This window comes from Rhinoderma darwinii, chromosome 7, assembly GCF_050947455.1.
Source record: "Rhinoderma darwinii isolate aRhiDar2 chromosome 7, aRhiDar2.hap1, whole genome shotgun sequence".
Taxonomy (NCBI): Eukaryota; Metazoa; Chordata; class Amphibia; order Anura; family Rhinodermatidae; genus Rhinoderma; species Rhinoderma darwinii.
Genome location: NC_134693.1, coordinates 56,744,184 through 56,768,302, shown reverse-complemented (window position 1 = coordinate 56,768,302; position 24,119 = coordinate 56,744,184). Strand labels below are relative to the sequence as shown.

At 44.9% G+C, this 24,119-nt stretch overlaps 1 protein-coding gene across 1 annotated transcript in view; it reads left to right on the top strand.

Moving 5' to 3' along the window:
• The window catches only part of LOC142657898 (uncharacterized), a 95,796-nt gene extending 80,337 nt beyond the window's left edge, over positions 1-15,459 (top strand). The window contains exons 11-12 of the mRNA XM_075833419.1: positions 11,693-12,016; positions 14,991-15,459. Of these exons, the coding sequence (XP_075689534.1) occupies positions 11,693-12,016; positions 14,991-15,257 (591 nt within the window). The 3' untranslated portion in view covers positions 15,258-15,459. The remainder of the gene's footprint in view (positions 1-11,692; positions 12,017-14,990) is intronic.
• The last annotated feature ends 8,660 nt before the right edge of the window (positions 15,460-24,119 follow it).

The following is a 24,119-nucleotide window of genomic DNA, read 5'->3' as shown; positions in this document are numbered from 1 at the left end:
GCTGCCATGGCTACAGATCGCCACCCGAGGTTTCGTCATGGCGGGGCGATCGGAAGATAGAGGGAGCCCCATCCCTCTGACTAAGTGCTCGGATGCTGCTGTCGCTATTGACCGTGGCATCTGAGGGGTTAAACATCCATGATTGGATATATTTCTGGTCCCGGCTATTGCAGGTAGGTGTCAGCTGTTTGAAAAATGGGAAAAGTGTTTATGTTTTACTTTTTTTTTTAAGCGGTTAACTTCTTTTTTTTTAAATATAGAAACTTTCAGCACAGCCAAACAGACAAGCAAACAAACACGGCTTACTTTCGGCAGTTTTTTGGTAAACGGCTGAAAAACGTCAGACAAATAAGAAGCAGAATGTCTCCAAACATCTGCCCATTGATTTCAAAAGGAAAACGGCGTTCTGTTCCGACGGACCGTTTTTTTACGTGGCCATTTTGGAAAACGGGCGCGTAAAAAAACGGCTGCTAGAAAGAAGTGTATATCACTTCTTCAGCCATTTTTGGAGCCGTTTTTCATTGACTCTATAGTGAAACCACTCCAAAAACGGCCGTAAAAAACGCTACGAAAAACGCGAGTCGCTAAAAAAACTGCTGAAAATCAGGAGCTGTTTTTACTTGAAAACAGCTACGTATTTTCAGACCTTTTTGGTTAAGCGTGTGAATATACCCTTACTAGCAACACATCAGAAAATAATCAGCGAGGATAAATGTATACAACAGCAACCCCAAGATCCCCCCCCTAGATCCGATTGGAGGTAAGAAAAAAATATAAATATATTTTAAATAAAAATACAACGATATCAAATATTGTTCACGACATAGGATTTGTCTGCCTCATTTAGGAAAATGTACCAAGGCTTACACTTAACTATAAAGCATACTCCTGTCAATACAAAATGTGATTTCTTTCATAGAGAAGAGTCCTGTACGAGGTACCTCTCCTTTCCACTTTTACTTTTAGATATTTTTAATTTTTCTACTATAATTTTGGTATGCCCCCTATGGGACTTAACCCCTTGGCGCCACAGCCATTTTCCTTTTTTTCATTATTGTTTTTTTCCTCCCCGCATTCCAAAAGCCTTAACTTTTTTATTTTTCCCTCGACATAGCTGAATGAGGGCTTTTTTTTTGCTGGATGAGTTGTAGTTTTTAATGTCACCATTTAAAGTGCCATATAATGTACTGGGAAACCGAAAAAAAAATCCTTCTGGAGTGGAAGTAGAAAAAAAAGCCGATTTCTACATTGCTTTTTTAAGTTTGTTTTTACAGTGGTAAAAATGACATGTTGACTTTATTTTGTGGGAGAATACAATTACGGTGATACCAAATTTATATTGTTTTTATATTAAGAAAAAACTTTGTTAAAACAAAAATTTATTTGTGTTGCCATATTCTGAGACCCATAACTTTTTTATTTTTCCGTCGATGATGGAGTTTCAGGGATTGTTTTTTTGCGGAACGAGCTGTAGTTTCTAGTGTAATTTTATATTTATTCAGGCACATACAACTTTTTCATCACTTTTTATTTAATTTGTTTTGGTAAGCAAGGTGACCAGAAAATGGCAATTTTGGCATTGTTATTGTGGCCCCTTTTTGCTAGGTATCGGTGGGGGTCCCAGTGGCCTGGCCCCACTTATTATATAGTCATATCAAAGCTTAGTGAAATTTCATCACTTTATGTGTTGAAAAAATCCTTTTAACCCCACACCACAATCCACATTATGAGCAGGTGTACACTATATGGTAGGGGTCTCAAGCTCGACCGGGTAAGTGGGCCGCATATAGAAGTGGTCGGGCCGCATTACTTTCAAATTACTTTCAAATTTGATACAATACAAAATTATTGTTTATCAAGTAGTTATTTGAACTACTATAACACTATATTACTATTATAATACCGCTAGGTTTAAAATTTGAGAGATTTCTCCACGTGCTTATTTCAACAATCCAGCTTTCCAGTTTAAGTGTCGCTAAATGCAGTCCGGCGGCTCAGTTAGCACCCATGTCAAGATTGGGCAGCCCCTTTTTAGATAGTGCCACAGTGCGCTCGGTGGATGCTGCCGCAGAGCCCTGTGTAGATGCTGCCACAGCAGTGCCCTCTGTAGATGCTGCCACAGCAGTGCCCTCTGTTGATGCTGCCACAGCAGTGCCCTCTGTAGATGCTGCCACAGCAGTGCCCTCTGTAGATGCTGCCACAGCAGTGCCCTCTGTAGATGCTGCCACAGCAGTGCCCTCTGTAGATGCTGCCACATCAGTGCCCTCTGTAGATGCCGCCACAGCAGTGCCCCCTGTAGATGCCGCCACAGCAGTGCCCCCTGTAGATGCCGCCACAGCAGTGCCCCCTTGTAGATGCCACCACAGCAGTGCCCCCTGTAGATGCTGCCACAGCTGTGCCCCCTATAGATGCCGCCACAGCAGTGCCCCTTGTAGATGCTGCCACAGCAGTGTCCCCTGTAGATACTGCCACAGCAGTGCCCCCTGTAGACTGGGACTCCGGCTCTGGGGAAGCCCCTGACATCATTGTCGATGTATGGACAGCGATGTCAGAGGCTTCCCCAGAGTCCAGGAGTAGAGCCGATAATAGCGCTCTGCCCAGGACTCTGCTCTGGGGAAGACCCTGACACACTGTCCATATATGGGCAGCGATGTCAGGGAATTCCCCAGCGTCCCGGAGCAGAGCCGATAGTAGCGCTCTGCCCGGGACTCCGCTCTGGGGAAGACCCTGACACACTGTCCATATATGGGCAGCGATGTCAGGGAATTCCACAGAGTCCCGGAGCAGAGCCTGTACTAGCGCTCTGCCCGGGACTCCGCTCTGGGGAACACCCTGACACACTGTCCATATATGGGCAGCGATGTCAGGGAATTCCGCAGCGTCCCGGAGCAGAGCCGATACTAGCACTCTGCCCGGGACTCCGCTCTGGGGAAGACCCTGACACACTGTCCATATATGGGCAACGATGTCAGGGAATTCCACAGAGTCCCAGAGCAGAGCCTGTACTAGCGCTCTGCCCTGGACTCCGCTCTGGGGAAGACCCTGACACACTGTCCATATATGGGCAGCGATGTCGGGGAATTCCGCAGCATCCCGGAGCAGAGCCGATACTAGCGCTCTGCCCAGGACTCCGCTCTGGGGAAGACCCTGACACACTGTCCATATATGGGCAGCGATGTCAGGGAATTCCACAGAGTCCCGGAGCAGAGCCTGTACTAGCGCTCTGCCCAGGACTCCACTCTGGGAAAGACCCTGACACACTGTCCATATATGGGCAGCGATGTCAGGGAATTCCACAGAGTCCCGGAGCAGAGCCTGTACTAGCACTCTGCCCGGGACTCCGACTCTGGGGAAGCCCCAGACATCGCTGTTTATATGTGGACAGCGATGTCAGGGAATTCCAGAGTCTCGGAGCAGAGCCGATACTAGCGGATCTGTGTCCCGCGGGCCGCAGATGACAGCCCCAGGGGCCGCGTGATTGAGACCCCTGATGTATGGTATCACACTGAACCAAGATGAAGTTATGAAACAGGGAACCGGACCAGGGTACTCACTGTTACAATATTTGTCATAATCAGCATAGGGCACTGATATGCAGCTCCCAGTTAAAATGTTAAATTAAAATATAATGCTTAGCCACTTGTCTGACACAACTCTGCTATCTGCAGTAAATGTTCAAATATTAAATATATTATAAAATACAGAACTGTGTTAGACAAGCAGCTAAGTGCTTTTTCTTCAGAAGAATAATGAAACAGATGGCCGTTAGAAATGATGGATGAGCCCACTCTCTGTAGTAAAGTGCCAGTAATAGGACAGGCATGGCTAAATTATAGCGAGTACACTTTTCCTGAGGCCTCCACCACCTTAGGGGGACTCCATCAGAGACAGAATACCTGTTTTGGACACAGCCCTGTTTATTTTTTAGGTTGTTGTTAAGGATCTGCCAGGCACAGCTTCTGTATCCACGCCCATAGGTAATCAGTCTGCACCTGCTTCTATGTCTGTGAGACTGACTCCATCTTCCACCACTCAGGATGGCAGGCTTAGGAGTGGGAGAGCCTATCACAGCCTGGCCAGACAGAGCTAGCTCCCGCCCTCTGTCTATTTATACCTGCCTTTCCTGTTCCTCCTTGCTTGTGATTCTTCTCTGTTGGTTTCCTGGCCCTGCTGCAGCTTCTTGAACTACTTGTCCCTGCTTCGTATTGACCCTGGCTTACAGACTACTCTTCTGCTCTGCGTTTGGTACCTCGTACTCTCCTGGTTTGACTCGGCTTGTTCACTACTCTCCTGCTCTGCGTTTGGCACCTCGTACACTCCTGGTTTGACTCGGCTCGTTTACTACTCTTGCTGCTCACGGTGTTGCCGTGGGCAACTGCCCTGTTTTCCCTTTGTTCTGTGTTTCCTTGTCTGTTTGTCTGTCGTGCACTTATTGAGTGTAGGGACCGTCGCCAAGTTGTACCCCGTCGCCTAGGGCGGGTCGTTGCAAGTAGGCAGGGACTGAGTGGCGGGTAGATTAGGGCTCACTTGTCTGTTTCCCTATCCCTGTCATTACAGTTGTAGTTCTGCCATGATTTCCATAAAACTGCAAAAAAAAAACTGGTTTCGCAAAAATCACGGCAAGGCCGCTGTACTTTGCTGCAATTTGACAAAACTAGGAGGGGTGCAGGTACTTTAGTGACATTATGGTCACATAATTAAGGTCCAGTACTCAAGCACCACGGAGGAGGAAGGTTAAAGTAGTTAAGGTTATATTCACATGCGGCAGATCTGTTACAGAAATTTATGAGAATAAAATCCATTCCCTATGTAATGGCAGGAAGGAGGTGAAGGGAAAGTGAGCCCTAATCTACCCACCGCCCTGTCCCTGCCTACTTGCAACGACCCGCCCTAGGCGACGAGGTACAACTGGGCGGCGGTCCCTACGCTGGCTAAGTGCACAGGAAGACAAACAGGGAACACGCAAGGGAAGGGGCAGTAGCCACGGAACGCCACGAGGAAACGGGGCGGCGAACGAACAGTCAGGACCAGGACGAAGTGAGTACACCCGAGCAGGCACGGAGACAGAAGCAAGCCAGGGCAAGCAAGCAGGTCAAGCAGAACTGCAGCAAGGCAGAAGCACGGCAGAAGCAGGCTGGAGCAAGCAGCAGTGGGGCCAGGAATCCAAAAGAATTACAAGCACTGAGGGAGAGCACAGGGCAGGTAATAAAGGGCAGGGGGCGGAGCTAACTCCGAGAGACCAGGCCGCGATAGGCTCTCCCACTCCTGAGCCTGCCACCCTGGTTGGTGGGAGATGGTGTCAGTCGAGCAGGTCTGGCCTCAGGTGTGGATTGATTAATCCCAGGAGTATAGCTAGATGAAGTACCTGGCAGATCCCTAACAGTACTCCCCCTTTTATGAGGGGCCACCGGACCCTTACTAAGGGGACCCGGTTTAGTGGGGAAGAGGAGGTGGAACCTCCTGATCAATACCCCAGCGTGAACATCACGGGCAGGTACCCAAGTCCTCTCCTCCGGCCCGTATCCTCTCCAATGGACCAGGTACTGGAGGGAGCCCTGGACCATCCTACTGTCCATAATCTTGGCCACCTCGAATTCCACCCCCTCAGGGGTGAGAACGGGAACAGGAGGTATCCTCGAGGGGGACCAGGACGGGGAGCAGCGTTTAAGGAGGGAGGCATGGAAGACGTCATGTATGCGAAAGGATGGGGGGAGCTCCAGACGGAAGGATACAGGGTTGAGGACTTCAATGATCTTATAAGGTCCAATAAATCGGGGAGCAAACTTCCTGGACGGGACCTTAAGGCGCAAGTTCCTGGACGACAACCAGACCAAATCCCCGACGACAAACCGGGGGTTAGCAGAACGTCTACTATCCGCCTGAATCTTTTGTGCGCTCTGGGACGCCTCTAGGTTCTTCTGAACCTGGGCCCAGACAGTGCACAGTTCCCGATGAACCTCCTCTACCTCAGGATTATTGGAACAACCAGGGGAGACGGAGGAGAACCTTGGGTTAAACCCGAAATTACAGAAAAACGGGGAGACCCCTGACGAGTTACTGACCCGGTTATTCAGGGAAAATTCAGCAAGGGGAAGGAATGAGACCCAATCGAATTGACAGTCAGAGATGAAACACCTTAAATATTGTTCCAGGGATTGGTTGGTCCTTTCCGTTTGGCCATTAGTTTCGGGATGGAAGGCGGAGGAGAAGGACAGATCAATCTCCAACTTTTTACAAAAAGCTCTCCAAAATAAGGAAACAAATTGTACCCCTCTGTCAGAAACGATATTGACTGGGGCCCCATGGAGACGCAGGATGTGTTTCACAAACAAAGAAGCTAACGTCTTGGCGTTAGGTAGCTTCTTAAGGGGCACAAAGTGGCACATCTTGCTGAAGCGGTCGACTACCACCCACACCACCGACTTGCCCTGAGATGGAGGCAAATCGGTGATAAAATCCATGGAGATATGGGTCCAAGGTCTCTGGGGAATGGGCAAGGAACGTAGTAGGCCCGCAGGTCGGGACCTAGGGGTTTTGGACCTAGCGCAAACCTCACAAGCGGCGACGTAAGCCCTAACATCTTTAGGCAACCCAGGCCACCAATAGTTTCTGGTAATGAGGTGTTTGGTGCCCAAGATGCCAGGATGACCAGATAGAGCGGAGTCATGGTTTTCCCTGAGTACCCTCAGCCGGTATTGCAGGGGAACAAACAGTTTGTCCCCAGGGACGTTCCCGGGAGCTGCACCCTGATCAGCCGCGATATCAGAAGCTAAATCAGAATCCGTGGCAGAGACGATTATACCAGGGGGTAAAATACAAGCGGGATCCTTCTCGGAAGGAGGATTGGCCATGAAACTACGTGACAGAGCGTCAGCCTTAATATTCTTGGACCCAGCCCTATAGGTAACCAAGAAATTAAATCTGGTAAAGAATAGTGCCCACCGAGCTTGTCTAGGATTAAGCCTCCGGGCCGATTCTAGGAAAACCAGATTCTTGTGATCCGTAAGGACCGTTACCTGGTGTCTGGCCCCCTCCAGGAAGTGCCGCCACTCCTCAAAAGCCCATTTAATGGCTAGAAGTTCGCGGTTACCAATATCATAGTTACTCTCCGTGGGCGAAAACTTCCTAGAGAAGTAAGCACAGGGGCGGAGATGGGTGAGGGAGCTGGTACCCTGGGACAAGACGGCCCCCACTCCCACCTCGGAAGCGTCAACCTCCACAATAAATGGCTCCTCTTGGTTGGGCTGAATCAGCACGGGGGCCGAGATAAAGCACTTCTTGAGAGTCTCAAAGGCCTGGACGGCCTCAGGGGGCCAATGGAGGACATCGGCACCCTTGCGGGTAAGGTCCGTAAGAGGCTTAGCGACGACCGAGAAGTTGGCAATAAATCTCCTGTAATAGTTGGCGAACCCTAAAAAACACTGTAACGCCTTAAGGGAGGCAGGTTGGACCCATTCCGCCACAGCTTGAACCTTGGCAGGGTCCATGCGGAATTCATGAGGAGTGAGGATTTGCCCTAAAAATGGTATCTCCTGTACCCCAAAGACACATTTTTCAGTCTTAGCAAACAGATTATTCTCCCGAAGGACCTGGAGCACCTTCCTGACATGCTCCACGTGGGAGGACCAGTCCTTGGAAAACACCAGTATGTCATCAAGGTACACAACAAGAAAATTACCCAGGTACTCTCTCAGGATTTCATTAATAAAATTCTGGAAGACAGCAGGGGCATTACACAACCCAAAGGGCATGACCAGGTATTCGAAATGACCCTCGGGTGTGTTGAACGCAGTTTTCCACTCATCCCCCTCTTTGATGCGGATAAGGTTATATGCCCCCCGTAGATCGAACTTAGAAAACCATTGGGCTCCCTGAACCTGATTAAAAAGATCCGGAATCAAAGGAAGTGGGTACTGGTTCCTTACGGTGACCTTATTCAGGTTACGATAATCAATGCACGGCCTAAGACCACCATCCTTCTTCCCCACGAAGAAGAAGCCAGCACCTACAGGAGAAGTCGAGGGGCGAATGAAACCCTTGGCCAGGCATTCTTGGATATACACCCTCATAGCTTCACGTTCAGGACATGAAAGATTAAATATCCTACCCTTAGGAAGCTTGGCACCAGGCACCAAATCGATAGCGCAATCGTAATCTCTATGGGGGGGCAACACCTCGGAGGCCTCCTTAGAAAACACATCGGCGAAGTCCTGAACAAACTCAGGAAGCGTGTTTACCTCCTCCCGGGGAGAAATAGAGTTAACAGAAAGACATGACATAAGACATTCATTACCCCATTTGGTGAGATCCCCAGTATTCCAATCAAATGTGGGATTATGCAACTGCAACCAGGGAAGACCTAATACCAGATCAGACGATAATCCCTGCATCACCAGTACAGAGCACTGCTCCAAATGCATGGAGCCAACCAGGAGTTCAAAAACAGGAGTATGCTGAGTAAAATAACCATTAGCAAGGGGGGTTGAGTCGATTCCTACTACAGGGATGGGATAAGGTAAATCAATACAAGGCATCTTTAGAGACATAGCAAAATCCACAGACATGATATTAGCAGATGAGCCAGAATCCACGAAAGCACTGCCCGTGGCAGACCGGCCAGCAAACGAGACCTGAAAGGGAAGCAAAATTTTATTGCGTTTCACATTAACGGGAAATACCTGTGCGCCCAAGTGACCTCCCCGATGATCACTTAGGCGCGGAAGTTTTCCGGCTTCTTATTCTTGCGCCTGGGACAGGTGTTCAGTAGATGCTTGTCGTCCCCACAGTAGAAGCAGAGACCATTCATTCTGCGAAACTCTCTACGTTGTCGAGGGGACATGGAGGCCCCGAGTTGCATAGGTACCTCCGAGTCCTCCGTGGAGGGGCGAGGAGACGGGACCTCGGGGGGAATCGCAGAAAAGTCAGAGGGGAGCACACTGAAGCGTTCTAGCTGACGTTCCCTGAGACGTCGGTCAAGTCGTACTGCTAGGGCCATAACCTGGTCAAGGGAGTCAGGCGAGGGGTAGCTAACCAGCAGATCCTTCAGGGCGTCAGATAATCCTAACCTAAACTGGCACCTTAGGGCCGGATCGTTCCACTGAGAAGCTACGCACCACTTCCTAAAATCAGAACAGTATTCCTCAACCGGTCTCCTACCCTGACGTAAGGTCACCAGCTGACTCTCGGCTAAAGCAGTCCTGTCAGTCTCGTCGTAAATGAGTCCGAGGGCAGAGAAAAAACGATCAACAGAGGAAAGTTCAGGGGCGTCAGGAGCCAAGGAGAAGGCCCACTCTTGGGGCCCTTCCTGGAGTCGGGATATGATGATACCCACCCGCTGGTTCTCGGAACCTGAGGAGTGGGGCTTTAGGCGGAAATACAGTCTGCAACTCTCCCGGAAGGAGAGAAACGTCTTACGGTCCCCTGAAAACCGGTCAGGTAACTTGAGGTCGGGTTCTAGAGGTGAGGTGAGGGGTACTACTAAAGCAGCGTCACCCTCATTGACCCTTTGGGCCAGGGCCTGGACCTGTAGGGAGAGGCCCTGCATCTGCTGGGTCAGGGTCTCAAGGGGGTCCATGATAGCGTCAGCGTAGGAGAAATGGTAGACTAGGTAAGGGCTTGTAATTATGTAATGGCAGGAAGGAGGTGAAGGGAAAGTGAGCCCTAATCTACCCACCGCCCTGTCCCTGCCTACTTGCAACGACCCGCCCTAGGCGACGAGGTACAACTGGGCGGCGGTCCCTACGCTGGCTAAGTGCACAGGAAGACAAACAGGGAACACGCAAGGGAAGGGGCAGTAGCCACGGAACGCCACGAGGAAACGGGGCGGCGAACGAACAGTCAGGACCAGGACGAAGTGAGTACACCCGAGCAGGCACGGAGACAGAAGCAAGCCAGGGCAAGCAAGCAGGTCAAGCAGAACTGCAGCAAGGCAGAAGCACGGCAGAAGCAGGCTGGAGCAAGCAGCAGTGGGGCCAGGAATCCAAAAGAATTACAAGCACTGAGGGAGAGCACAGGGCAGGTAATAAAGGGCAGGGGGCGGAGCTAATTCCGAGAGACCAGGCCGCGATAGGCTCTCCCACTCCTGAGCCTGCCACCCTGGTTGGTGGGAGATGGTGTCAGTCGAGCAGGTCTGGCCTCAGGTGTGGATTGATTAATCCCAGGAGTATAGCTAGATGAAGTACCTGGCAGATCCCTAACACCCTACAGCTGAATGGGGGGCTGTTTCTGCAGTATGCGCATGGATTTCTACAAACCCCATTCAGATGAAAAGAACAGTCACAGAAATGTTTGCAACAAATCTGCTGCATGTGAATATAGCCTAATAAAGTGTATATAGTGTTGGTAGTGTTTGTGTTGTGTATGCTCTGTATGTAGTGTTTTTTATGTGTGTATTGTAGTGCTCAGTAGGCCAGAAGGTGGCCGCAGACACAATTATACCTGCTTACTACTGTCATAGCAACCCTAAAGATCCTTTTATAAGGGCAGATCGATGGGACAGCTTGTCGATTGACGCTCGTTTACTCCTTTCACAACGAAATATGATTGGTAATGTATGGGGACGGACAATCGTTACTAAGATCAGTAATTTCCATCACGTTGCCAATTTGCACATGGAGATGTGCTGCCGACTAGCGACCATTTTATAAGCCCGCATAAACAAGCCAATCAGCCCATGATCAAGCATTTGCTCATTAATCGGCTGATCGTTGCCCTTTTTACAGAGGACAAAGATTGGGAAGGAGCATTGGTATGACTGCTCATTTTTCTTATCATTGGCTCTTGTAAAAGGACCTTTACCCAGCACAAGCCGTTATCTATTTGATTTGATACAAATCCACATGGTCTACAGCTCTTATGCAGACCTATATGTCTTCCTGGTAGACATACACTTTAATGATCAGGCTGGGTTCACACGACCATGTTACGTCCGTAATGGACGGAACGTATTTCGGCCGCAAGTCCCGGACCGAACACAGTGCAGGGAGCCGGGCTCCTAGCATCATAGTTATGCACGACGCTAGGAGTCCCTGCCTCTCCGTGGAACTACTGTCCCGTACTGAAAACATGATTACAGTACTGGACAGTTGTCCTGCAGCGAGGCAGGGACTCCTAGCGTCGTACATAACTATGATGCTAGGAGCCCGGCTCACTGCACTGTGTTCGGTCCGAGACTTCCGGCCGAAATACGTTCCGTCCATTACGGATGTAACATGGTCGTGTGAACCCAGCCTTAGATGCTTGAAGATTTTCCACACATGCTGTTTTAACAGCTATACCTTTTATATCTTATTTTGGAGGCTTTAAAAGTAATTTTAATTTGTGGTTCCCCCAGAGAATATGAATGCAGCGGCAGCATGCATGGTCGACCACCACCCCATTAAATCTCCTCCTCACCACAGCCTTGCAGGTGAGGAAGAACGGAGGACTCGGAATATCCTTTCTAGTATTCAGTGTGGGGGTCGCTACATATAAAGGGCTACTTTTATGACATCCTTATGCCAAAATATGACATACGGAAAGGGGTTGTTTTCATGAGACAAACCCTTAAATGACTGAAGCAGTACAGATTGTTGGCAGGATAATAGAACTATTTTAAGGCACAACATCTCAATACCTAGAAAAGGGGATAAAATGTAATGTTTAAATTATGATCTTTTTGGTTAACTTTACCCTACTTTTTTTTTTTTTACAGACTCTCGTGCATTGGAATAAAAGGTATGAAAAATCGAATATATCAAATGTAGCTGAATCTAGTCGCCTCCAAACACTTAGGACCACAGTACAGAATGATGCTATCAAAAGTGTCAGAAGTAAAATCCAGACAGAAACAGGTGCTCTGCAGAAAGAGGAAAATTTGTATTTGGATGTTGCTTTACAAAAATCACATCAAATTGAAAATAAGAAAAATTACAAGCAAGAGTGCCTGTCTAAACAATTAAACCAGATTCCCTGTTCATCTAATGTGGCAGAAATAAAAAATGTGACTTCAGTGGAAACTAATAAAACACTCTCACATGTAAGTACTGTATTTAAATAAAGTTCATGTACTGTATTATAAACTGTAAAAAGTGTGGTGGTGGTGGTGGCTTTGAGGTTAACAGAAATCTCCAGTTTTGAAGTATACCTAGCCTCAAAGCTGAGTCAAGGCTTATGAACTTACCAAAGACTGGTTTATTATTAAATAGACACTAACTTTTCAAACAACTTATGCAAATCTAATAGTATACCTGGTATATATCAACTTTGTAATTTACTTACTGTTAAAATTGAGTTGTTTTATCCATGAAAATTCTGCATGAAGTTACTGCCACTAGGTGTCTCCCATCCTGTAATCTGCTGTCCACCCCCTGTTGTAAAGCCAAATCCGTCTTTAGTTACAAAGCAGAATTGAGGGACTGCAGAAAGTGTGTGGGGGGGTGTGTCTCTTCACTGCCTGCATATACAAGTTTATGGAGAGTGGAGGGGGAGCAGGAGGAGGGAGCAGAGAGATTAAGTCAGACATGCTGCCAATACAATTCCAATCCCTTGAAAAGTTAGGCACGCTTTAAGTTCAATGGGAGCTGCAGTGTCCTCATGCCGCGGGCCCCGTAGCAGCTGCTATGGGACCCGCAGCACTGCCGGGGGCTTCAGAAATGTAAGGGGAGGGGAGCCAGCGCAGCGTCTCCTTCCTCTTGCTGGGGTGATGCACCCTGTGCAATCTCACTGGTCGCACACCCCAAAGGCCTGCCCTCGACGTTTTCCAAAGGAGTTTGATTACATAGAACGGCAGTTAATTCAATCACTTACGGTTAGCGTTCTGGTCAATAGGCTAGTTTCTGCCACTTTTGGATGAGGAAGAGGTGCTCCCTGTCTTTGCTTTACTTTGTGTTCTAACCTTCAAATACTGATTTTTAGAGAACAAATTCTAAAGACTTAAGATAGTCCCTCATTTTAAATATTTTATAGGTGCATGTTACCAGGGATAATACCCAACAATATGATCTTAATATGGTCCAACTTGTGTAATAATAATAATAATAGTCTTTATTCGTATAGCGCCAACATATTCCGCAGCCCTTTCCAAGTCAAAGGGCTCATGTAGAGACAAAATAAGACATTACATAGTGATAAAACAAATTAACAATTCAAACCGGAGGTGTGAGGGGTCTGTTCGCAAGAGCTTACATCTATAAGACATCTGTCCTACCTAAGCTTCTTTACCAAAGAGCATGTTGAGGTAGTATCTCGTTTTCCCTGGGTGATAGCTGTCCCAAGATGTTGCTGACTACGCTCCAGAGGCCTAAAGAATGAGCTTGAGTGGCACTTCTGAACTTCAAATCATATTATATTTAGACATTGGCATTTTTATAAGCTATTATATAAGACTCTCCTAAACCAAGCAAAACATCACATATGTCCACCTAGTACAAAACCGTAAATTATAACCAGCCTACTGTGGCTATGTACGTCTGGAAACTGGAAAAATTCATCTGTAGGTTTACCAATATAATTGCTGAAATGCCTTTAATGAATAATTAGGGAATACAGCACCTTATTGAGTCTCTTGGGATTAAGACAAAAACACATTTATACTTTTGCAATGTATTTGTCTTCTTTGAACAAATCCAGCAGTCATTCCATATGCCATGAAGCCCTTCATCTTCTTTTCATACCCAATACTTAGGGCATCTCCCATCCATATTATCTTATCCCCTTATTGGGATATTTTAGACGCAGGGGCCTAGAGCTCTGTTATCCTCCTTATATGCACATCTCACTTCCAAAAAACGTACCACAAATTCTTTACCGTAGCCTGTCTTACTCCTGTTTATTTCTGTAAAATAAGCAGACTGGGCGCCTCCTGCAGAGGAAGCAGATTTCTGGCACTTATTGCGCCGATGTCCGGTAATTCATACATTTTGGGCTGAAGTGATGTTATGTATGTACCCTATTACCCCCAAAATCTACTTACTATGACTTCTTAGGGAAGAAGATTGGTTGCACTATGCTAGGATCCTGTTGAAGGAAGTGCTGTTTCTGGCTCCTTAATCTATAGCAATGAGGTAGATAAATAGAAGATCTCTTACAATCTGACACTGAAGAAATATTGGCGACACTACACTGCCTTATGAAAATATTATGTGGATACACTGAGGTTTTGCTAATAAATTTTCCGAAATATGGAAGCCCTGATGTACATATCTCCTCACACATTATGCACCACAGCTTTCCAAATGTCAATGAAGTTTGCGCACCCAGCTATTTACCCCTGAACTGCCTAAGGGTATGTTCACACAGAGGATTTTTGCAGGCGTAATCCGCTGTGGATTCCGCCGCAAAACTCTGCCTCCCATTCATGTCAATGGGAGTTGGACGCTTCTTTTTCCCGCAAGTTGATTATATCAGCTAGCAGGAAAAAGAAGCGTCCTACTCGATTTTCAGCCGGATTCTGCCCGAATCTCCCATTGATGTCAATGGGAGGGAGGAATCTTCCTGCCGTCGGGAGGAATAGTTCCACGGCGGACTTTGCGGTGGGTCCCGCCGCGCAAAATCCACCGTGTGAACTAGCCCTGATTGTTTGACCTTTAGATTATAATACATGGTTGTACTGACAGTTTTAGATGTACCTGCATTGCTTTTGTTTATTCCAACTTTTAATAAAATTAGTTTAAAGGGAATATACACCTTTGCACCAATGCATCATACAAATAAAAAAAGAAGCAACTTTGCAAATATATCTGTTTTAAAATACCATTTTGTGTCTACAGTTCCTATGCAGACCTATGTGTCTCCATGGTTACAGTATACAACAAACCCTGTGTGGGCTGACCAAGCAGTCCATCTGACCCCTCCTTCTTACATTTGGTTAGATTATCAAGAAGTAGGGGTCAGAAAAGAAAAACTGTGTACAGTAGGGTTACCCTGCATGTTATTTCCACATTTTCACAAATACATATAATCTTTAACTATTGTGTTACAAGTATTTACATATTTAAATAATTTCTTTTCAGAGTCCAGCTATTGAGAAAAAACAATTGGGGGCTACACCTGGTGTTAAGGAATCAACCGACTCACCTAAGGAGTTATCATCTAATGATCCTGAAGCAGCTTCTGAAGAGAAGAGGAATGTGAACACTGACATTGATACTCCTCATTTGCAAGATACTTCATTGAATGTAGATGACGAATCTGATTTTATTGTCATCAATGAGAGTGCCCCAGAATCTCTAACATTTATTAGGGGTGGAGAATGTAATGAGTCTATTGAAATTCAGTAATAGAAGGCGTGTTGTCAAAATAGTTCTTTTGAAAATATTTTTTCGATAAGATATAGTTCGTGCTTCAATTCCCCCCAGGATCAAGATCTTTTCCTTTGGTCAGTGAATGGAAACATTCTTGTTTACATCCACAGGCTGTAATTTATTTTTTTTACAACGCAAATTTAATTTAGTATTTCAGCAATAATACATGTTTTGTTGATAACCAGCTTTAGTGCGGATTGTATATATTTCTTGCTTTTACATTTTTTTTGTATGTACAATCAGTCTGAATTATGGTAATTTATTAGAAATACTTGTATCTAAGCAAACAGTCTTTATAATCTAAACTAAATTAAATACACCATGATGGAGACTCGCCACCGCTATGCTCCCTCACAGGTGAAACCTATTAAGGGCTTTTAGCTTTACTATATATATATATATATATACATATATGCCCCTCAGTCGCTACCTCACTTCCTCCTGGTATAACAGTGAAACGAATGTCAAGGACGTTATCATTTTATTGCTCCTCCTATGCCTCGTACAGGTATATAATCCATTCCATTCCTGCATTAACATTTCAAAACGCTGAAACTTTCATTTTATGGTACTCTGCTTTCCTGTCTTCCTATATAGCCTAATGTTATCTCTAACTTTGTCAAAGTGTTTGATCGTCGTTAAGTTTTATGATCGTCCAGACCAGCTAGTTTATTTGTTTATCTCTGCATAGCTTTTCACCTCATGTGTCTAGTTGATTTGATTAATAGCTGAACGAGCTTAATTAGGCCTAGATCTGATCATCTACACCCCTATAAATTTAGATGTAGCATATGGGGAAGGCACTCGTGCAGGGGGGCACGACGGCAGAAGTCATCTCTGTGTAAGTGTCATATTGTCAAAGTGTCCTGGCAGTTATACACGGCAGTTAGACAGGGTAAGTGACAGGTAAGCTGCAAAACCAAACAAACTAGCAAACATAATTATTAGACTCAAAATGTTACCTGTTTACAAACAAAAGACAAAACAAATATGTTCACTACCGCGCTCAGCATTATAGCTGCTCTTGGTTTACAATCCTACCACCCATTTAGGCCTTGGGAAAAATCAGTCCACATCAGTCCCTCCCTCCTTGCCTCGCACATGTACAGCTCCCATGCATTATTCACTTTCCTCAGTCACCTTAACCCATACCCATCTCATCCCACTGCTCAACCTAAAAATCGCTCTCATAAATCACAAAACCATCTGCTGTCTCTCTCCATTCTCCTTCTACTAGCTGCGGGGGACATCTCTCTCTCTCAACCCTGGTCCTCCCTTTTCTTCTGCCAAGCTCAACCACTTACCTACCACACATAGAAACCCTGCAAATCTTCTTACCATTCCCTGTATGTCTTCTCCTGTCTCTTTTAACTGTGCTCTCTGGAATTCTCGGTCCGTGTACAACAAACTCACCTTTATTCATGACTTATTAATTTCTAACTCTCTCAACCTTCTGGCTCTTACGTAAACATGGCTACACCTGTCTGACACTGCTTTCCCTGCTGCTCTATCTTATGGTGGTCTCCATTTCTCTCATGCCCCCAGACCTGAGAACAGGCAGGGTGGAGGAGTAGGTGTACTTCTTTCCCCACACTGCACTTTTCAGGTCATTCCCCCGATACCCTCGGTCACATTTCCCTCTTTTAAAGTTCACACCCTCAGACTCTTTCACCCTTTTTCCCTCCGAGTGGCAGATGTCTACCGCCCCCCGGGCTCACCCCGCCAATTCCTGGATCATTTTGCTGCCTTGCTTCCACAATTTCTATCCTCTGAAACACCCACTCTCATCATGGGTGACTTCAACATCCCCATTGATAACCCAATCTCCTCGTCTGCCTCACAGTTACTATCTTTAACCTCCTCCTTAGGTCAGTCACAACTTGCTAACTCTCCTACACATGAGGACGGGCATTCGCTTGACTTGGTCTTCTTCCGTCTGCTCAGTTTCTGACTTTATTAACTCTCCTCTCCCGCTCTCTGACCACAGCCTGCTCTCCTTTACTATCAAACATTCTCTGCCTCCTCAGGTCATGCCCACGTATCAGACATACAGAAATCTACATGCCATTAACACTCAGCAACTCATAGACAGTCTACAGTCCTCATTGTCCCCCGTATTCTTCCCTCTCCTGTCCCAATCTGGCTGCCAAACTTTACAATAACACTCTCAAAAATGCATTGCATGAAGCAGCCCTCCCTAAACTCCGAACCGCCTGACAAAGACGACGACAACCCTGGCACACGTCACAATCCCGCTTTCTTCAGCGGTGCTTGAGATGTGCCGAACGACTGTGGAGTAAATCGCATTTGGCTGCAGACTTCCTCCAATACAAATTTATGCTCAAAACTTACAACTCTACCCTTCACCGCGCCAAACAAGTCTATTTCCCTTCTCTCAACTCCACACTATCTAATAAACCAAAACGCTTCTTTGATCATTTTCACTCCCTCCTTAGTCCTAAAGTGCAGACACCAATCACAGATCTCAGTGATGAAGACCTGGCCACTTATTTTAAAGTCAAAATTGACAACATCCGGCATGATATCTCCCAGTCCCCGAGTAACATCGATCCCCTTCCCTCCCGCACTCCCTCTTCTTCACTTTCAGCATTTGACCCAATAACAGAAGAAGAAGTCTCCAGGCTCCTCTCTTCTTCTCGTCCTACTTCCTGCCCTAGTGATCCTATCCCCTCACACCTCCTCCAGTCCCTCTCCCCAGCTGTCACTAGTCACCTGACTAAAATATTTAAACTCTCTCTTTCCTCTGGTATCTTTCCTTCCTCTTTTAAACATGCCGTTATAAACCCATTACTGAAAAAAACAACTCTTGACCCATGCAGCGCTACTAACTACCGACCAGTCTCTAATCTCCCCTTCATCTCCAAACTCCTAGAACGCTTGGTCTACGCTCGCCTTATTCGCTATCTCTCTGCCAACTCCATTCTAGACCCCTTACAATCTGGTTTCCGCACTCTACACTCCACAGAAACTGCCCTTACTAAAGTCTCAAATTATCTCTTGGCGGCTATATTGGACGGTAAATACTCTCTCCTGATTCTTCTGGATCTCTCTGCAGCCTTTGACCACAACTCCTACTTAACATGCTCCACCCTATTGGCCTTAAAGACACGGCTCTCCCTTGGTTTTCCTCCTATCTCTCTGACCATTCGTTCAGTGTGTTATTTGCTGGTTCTACTTCTTTTCCTCTTCCACTTGCTATCGGGGTTCTTCAGGGATCCGCCCCTATTGGACAAACCATCAGCAGTGATTGTCAGTTCGCTGTTTCTAACATTATGTCCTCTCTCTATCTGAAACTGAATCTTTCTCAAACTGAGCTCCTTGTGTTCCCACCATCTACTAACCTATCTAAACCTGATGTCTCCATTTCTGTGTGTGGCACTATCATAACTCCTAAGCAGCACGCCCGCTGTCTCGGGGTTATTTTTGACTCAGAACTTTCCTTTACTCCTCACATTCAATCACTTTCACGCTCCTGTCATTTTCACCTCAAAAACATTCCAGAATCCGCCCTTTTCTAACTGAGGAAACAGCCAACACTCTCATTGTTGATCTGTTACATTCTCGTCTTGCCTACTGTAACTCATTACCAGTCGGTCTTAACCTCACTAAACTCTCCCCCTCCAATCTATCCTTAATTCAGCAGCCAGGCTCATCTTTATGACCAACTGCTACACCAACGCCACTACCCTCTGCCAATCACTGAAGTGGTTGCCCATCCTCTTCAGAATAAAATTCAAACTTACTACTTTTACCCACAAAGCTCTCCACAGTGCTGCACCTCCTTATATCTCCTCCCTAATCTCTGTCTATCACCGTACTCGGGCTCTACGTTCTGCCAGCGACCTTAGATTAAAATCCTCCATAATCCGAACCTCCCACTCCCGTCTCCAAGATTTTTCTCGTGCTGCACCAGTCCTCTGGAATGCGCTACCACAGACAATCAGATTAATTCCCAATATCCACAGTTTTAAACGTGCCCTGAAAACACATCTTTTTAGACAGGCCTATAACATTCCCTAATCTGACTCCTTTCCATGGCCCCCCTTTTAGATTAGTCATCAGAATAAGATTCCCTCACACTCCTTCTCTTCATGTCCATCATACACGGATACTGGCTGGTGACCGGCTCATGCAGCTTTATGTGTACCACCCCATGTGTATAAAAAATGGCTGGACTATTGTACGGAACAAACACTGTTACACTTTGTGTCTCCCTTATTTCCTCATAGATTGTAAACTCTTGAGAGCAGGGTCCCCACTCCTCTGGTTTGAATTGTAAATTAACTTTGTCACTATGTAAGATCTGATATTGGTTTTTTCATGTTCACTCTAAATTGTAAAGTGCTGCGTAATATGTTGGCGCTATATAAATAAAGATTATTATTATTACCTCTACACTATGTCTAAGAGTAAGAAATGTTACATATTGTGTGTTTAGTCTCATCAATAATCCTTTTTTTGCTACTAGAAGTAACCCTCCATTTTTGGGTATCCAGCCTAATATTTAACTGTTTGGGTATTATTTCTTAAACAGTGTTTGATTTATTGCTCAAACAAAATGAAGAATTCCATCACACTGTTTACTTTTATATGTCTTTTGTTTCATCCAGAATTCGTGAGGACATGTAGATATATTTTATTTGTAACAATATTGTTAGTTCTACCCTAAGCACTGTGTTTTTTAATGGTATTGTTATTTTGAGAGACGTTACCTATTTCGCAGTGTTCAGGTTGAAGTTATTCTATGCTCCTGTGTTATTTCCTTGTTCTTTTGCTTCATATTGGATAATCAATTATGTAATTTTATGTACAATAAACTTTTTCAAAAAATATAATTCTTGTAGGGCATAATACATTTTGTCTCTCCTTTGGTTTTTTGGTTTTACATATATGGAAGGGCCCTCAACATAATTTTGGAGGATTTATTTTTCTACAACATATTGTTGTTTAAAGCAAAAAGTAGAGAAAAATAAACTCCATTAAAATATAACATGTCCAATTGTTATGATCTCTTCTCCTTGTGTTGAAATTCAATTCTATGTTTTCCTTAAAAACAGGCTCTAAATACGGATGTATTACAGATCCTATTGTATCAATTTGTCAGTTTTGCATCCGATTTCCAGATCTGTAATACTGACGGACTGTGTTCTAGGAAGGAAATTGAAATACACGAGACAGCCCATTTAAATCGGGATGCAATACTGAAGACATTTGGATGACATATGGATGAATTTGTACTTTGAGCACTCTGTAGATTTAAATTGGAATAGCCCTATAGTTTAACTTTAGCTCCAAAAAAAATGTTCAAAGCAATGATGAAAAATACACTTGTGTGAAAGCAGCTTTAAGCCTGTATGGTGGGTGCTATATATATAGAGCTATACTCCCCTAGAAGAAAAAAGCTTTGTACATATGATGAAGCAGGTCACGATTTTTTTTCTGTTGGATTCGTGGGGAATCTCACTTAAAAATCTTCTTATGCCTCTGTATAAAATCAGTGACATAAAGAGGTAAAGTAAAGGTCCCATGCACTTCTATGGGTGCCCTATTGCCATAAAAAAATGAAGCCATAGTATGGCTATGTGTATGAAGCCTAAGGTTGTGTTCACACGTTGTGTCATTACAAGCCTATGACCATTTTCACACGTTTGCGCCCATATTAAGGCTGAAAACTTTGGATGACTGCAAGTCTTATGATGCAAACTAATAGCATTATATATAATCGTAATACGAACCCTAAAATGCAGCAGCATTATGACCAGCTGAGCGCGGCCTTAAAGTGTACCTAAACTTTTCATGTGCTTTTCAGAATAAGCAGTCATGTGTGTACATGAGCAATTACACCATACCTGACCATTATATGACTTGTATCCTGCATTTATCATCAGTTTCCCATTTTTTAGGCTCTATTTCTAATTCTCAGTTTTCCCTGAGCTTAGCTCCAGAGGGGGCAAAGCCTAGCTGCTTTGATGTCTGCCATGCCAGAACAGACAGACAGAAGAGGAAAATTCTGCTCCCCTGTCTCTATCCCACATCGCACAAAACTACGTCACCGCCGGAGGCCACCAGAGAAGCATCTCAGAAGACCAGCAGGAATGCATCGCTAATGGAGTGCAGGGGAGGTGAGTATGGTATTTTTTTTAATTTTAGGTTCGAAATCACAAGTGCTCCAATTAACCTGTTTGACTCTCTGATGTCTTCTAGGACTGTATCCAACTTGAATAGGGCAAACACAAGATTTAAGATTTGTGGCAAATTTATTCAGACTGAGTTGAATTAACAGCCGATTTGATAGAATGGGCTCCGAAATCAATTTTGGGAAATTCACTCTTCTCTAATTACAAAGTTCCTTATATTCGTTTGTACTATTAAGTCAAGATTCAAGAAAAAAATATCAAATTTTTCTTTAAGCTGCCCATAGACTTTTGATAGATGCCTGCCTCTTTCAGTCAACTGCTATTCCTCCCAACTCCCCCACATACATGCACTTTTGGAGAGAGAGGAATAATCTGCTGCCAGTGTCCTCTGGCACTGGCTTATCTATTGCGTGGAAACAAATTATTGGGCATGTTGAATTCTGCCACCAGGGGAGAGTCTGAACACCCCCATGCACATTAGATAGTCAGCTGGTCCCATCAGAATCGGCAGGTACGGACGACTTTCATCTAATGTATATGGACACCTTTAGGTTCCAGAAAACGTTTAGATTGTAGGTGGAAAGCTTAGACTTTCCAAAGGAGGCTTTTGGAGAAGCTGGAAAACAGGGCTAGGAGTCTGGTTGGGTAGGAGCAGGGCAGATTTCCAATCCCTAGTCTATCTCAGATATAAGGGTGCCCGTACACAATACGTCCGAGCTATGGTAATTGCCATAAATTGCATTTACTAGCATCTGGATGCGGTTTTCGGATATACTGCTAGTAAAGGTAAAGCAAATTGAAACCATGTTCTTCACCTGCGCAGCCTGCACAGGTAGAGTGAGGCCACGTTCACAAGTTCTTCTGCGGTAAATGTTTTGCGGGCTATTTTAATTTTTTATGTACAGTAAATGTTTATGTACACTTGTATACTGTCGAGAGCTGTAAACCAAAAAATGTATAATAGAACTTTTTTTTCTTTTTTTACATAAAACACTAAATACTAACACTAACATACACTAATAAATTTTTTATTTTATGAAACTAAAACTGACTATTACACTGGCAAAAAGACGATGACTAACTGACGCAGATTGATTGAATATGACACTGACTGACACTAACTGACTGACACTAACTGACGCTGACTGACTGACGTACCGACGCAGACTGACACTAACTGACTGACGATGACTAACAGACAGTCTGACGCTGACTAACAGACGGTCTGACGCTGACCAACAGACGGTCTGACACTGACTAAACTTTTTTTAGTGTATTACCCTTATACACTGGGAGAGGTAGGGGGGGTCATCACAGTTAGGGAACTGTGATCAAAGGGGTTAATGGGGGCTAATAGGGCTTTTTTTGCACTTCTTCACACGACAACAGGTTCTGATCTCCCCGACTTTCTAACTCCAACAGAGGAGATCAGAGCCTGTAAAGACTTTTTTCTTCACTTCTAAGCTTCGATAGGTAAGTCTCTATAGACTAACCAATCAGAGTGATCTCTAACAAGGACCACTTTGATTGGTCCCTTGTAGTCTGTCTGGAGACCAGAGCAGATGCTATGTACAGTTAACCGCCATTCCGGTGTAGTGTCGTGTGGCGGTTAACTTTTAAAGTGCAGACGTAACTGCGCAGCTAGCTGCGCGAAGTTACTGTTCATCTGGACGTGCAATTACGTCTAGGTGCAGGAAGGTATTAAGCTGCTTGGACTACCTTTTCAAAAACTACCTAGGGTCGATGTGTAGCACTTGAATGCTAGAAAGACCCTAGTAGTTGGCAGGTATATGAATAAATTAAAGAACTGATGTGCCTATGGCACAATGAAACCCAATTTCCCAACTACTGACTGAACAATAGTAAAATATAACTTTTATTGATATGCTATTAAAATGTCCAAGGAAAGTCAAACGACAGACGCAATGAATTTAAATTTATAGCTAAAGTCAGCTAGGACATGCTCTGTAGGAACTATGCCTTCACTGTGGCAGAATAGAGTGTGATAAATGCAAGAGTGTAGGTGCTTAGATCGGCAGCTGCAGACTGCTGAACATACGCTAGTGTTACAGTTAATCGCGGTATAGAGGCTAGTCTGACATAGGTGTTAAAAGTATCTTAGCCCTCCCGACATGTTTCGCTGTAAACACAGCGTCCTCAGGGGATCAAAATGGGGCAGCTGCCGATCTAAGCACCTACACTCTTGCATTTATCACACTCTATCCTGCCACAGTGAAGGCATAGTTCCTACAGAGCATGTCCTAGCTGACTTTAGCTATAAATTTTAATTCATTGCGTCTGTCGTTTGTCTTTCCTTGGACATTTTAATAGCATATCAATAAAAGTTATATTTTACTATTGTTTAGTCATTAGTTGGGAAATTATTTTTCATTGTGCCATAGGCACATCAGTTCTTTGATGTGTAGCACTTTACTCTTCATCTGGTTATAAATCACTGAAATAGAACATATGCGAGTGGGACGGCTGATTAAGCTATTACATTTGTTTAGAATCACCTCCTTGGAGACACATTTAATTAAATACAAAAGGAAATGTCTCACTTAAGAGTATTATAAAAATGTATGCTAGCCCAGATGATATTTGGCTTGCATCTCTTACAAAGGACACAATTTCTGTAGCATAAAGCAATTAAGCCACTGTCTGAATCCCTTGTTGACTC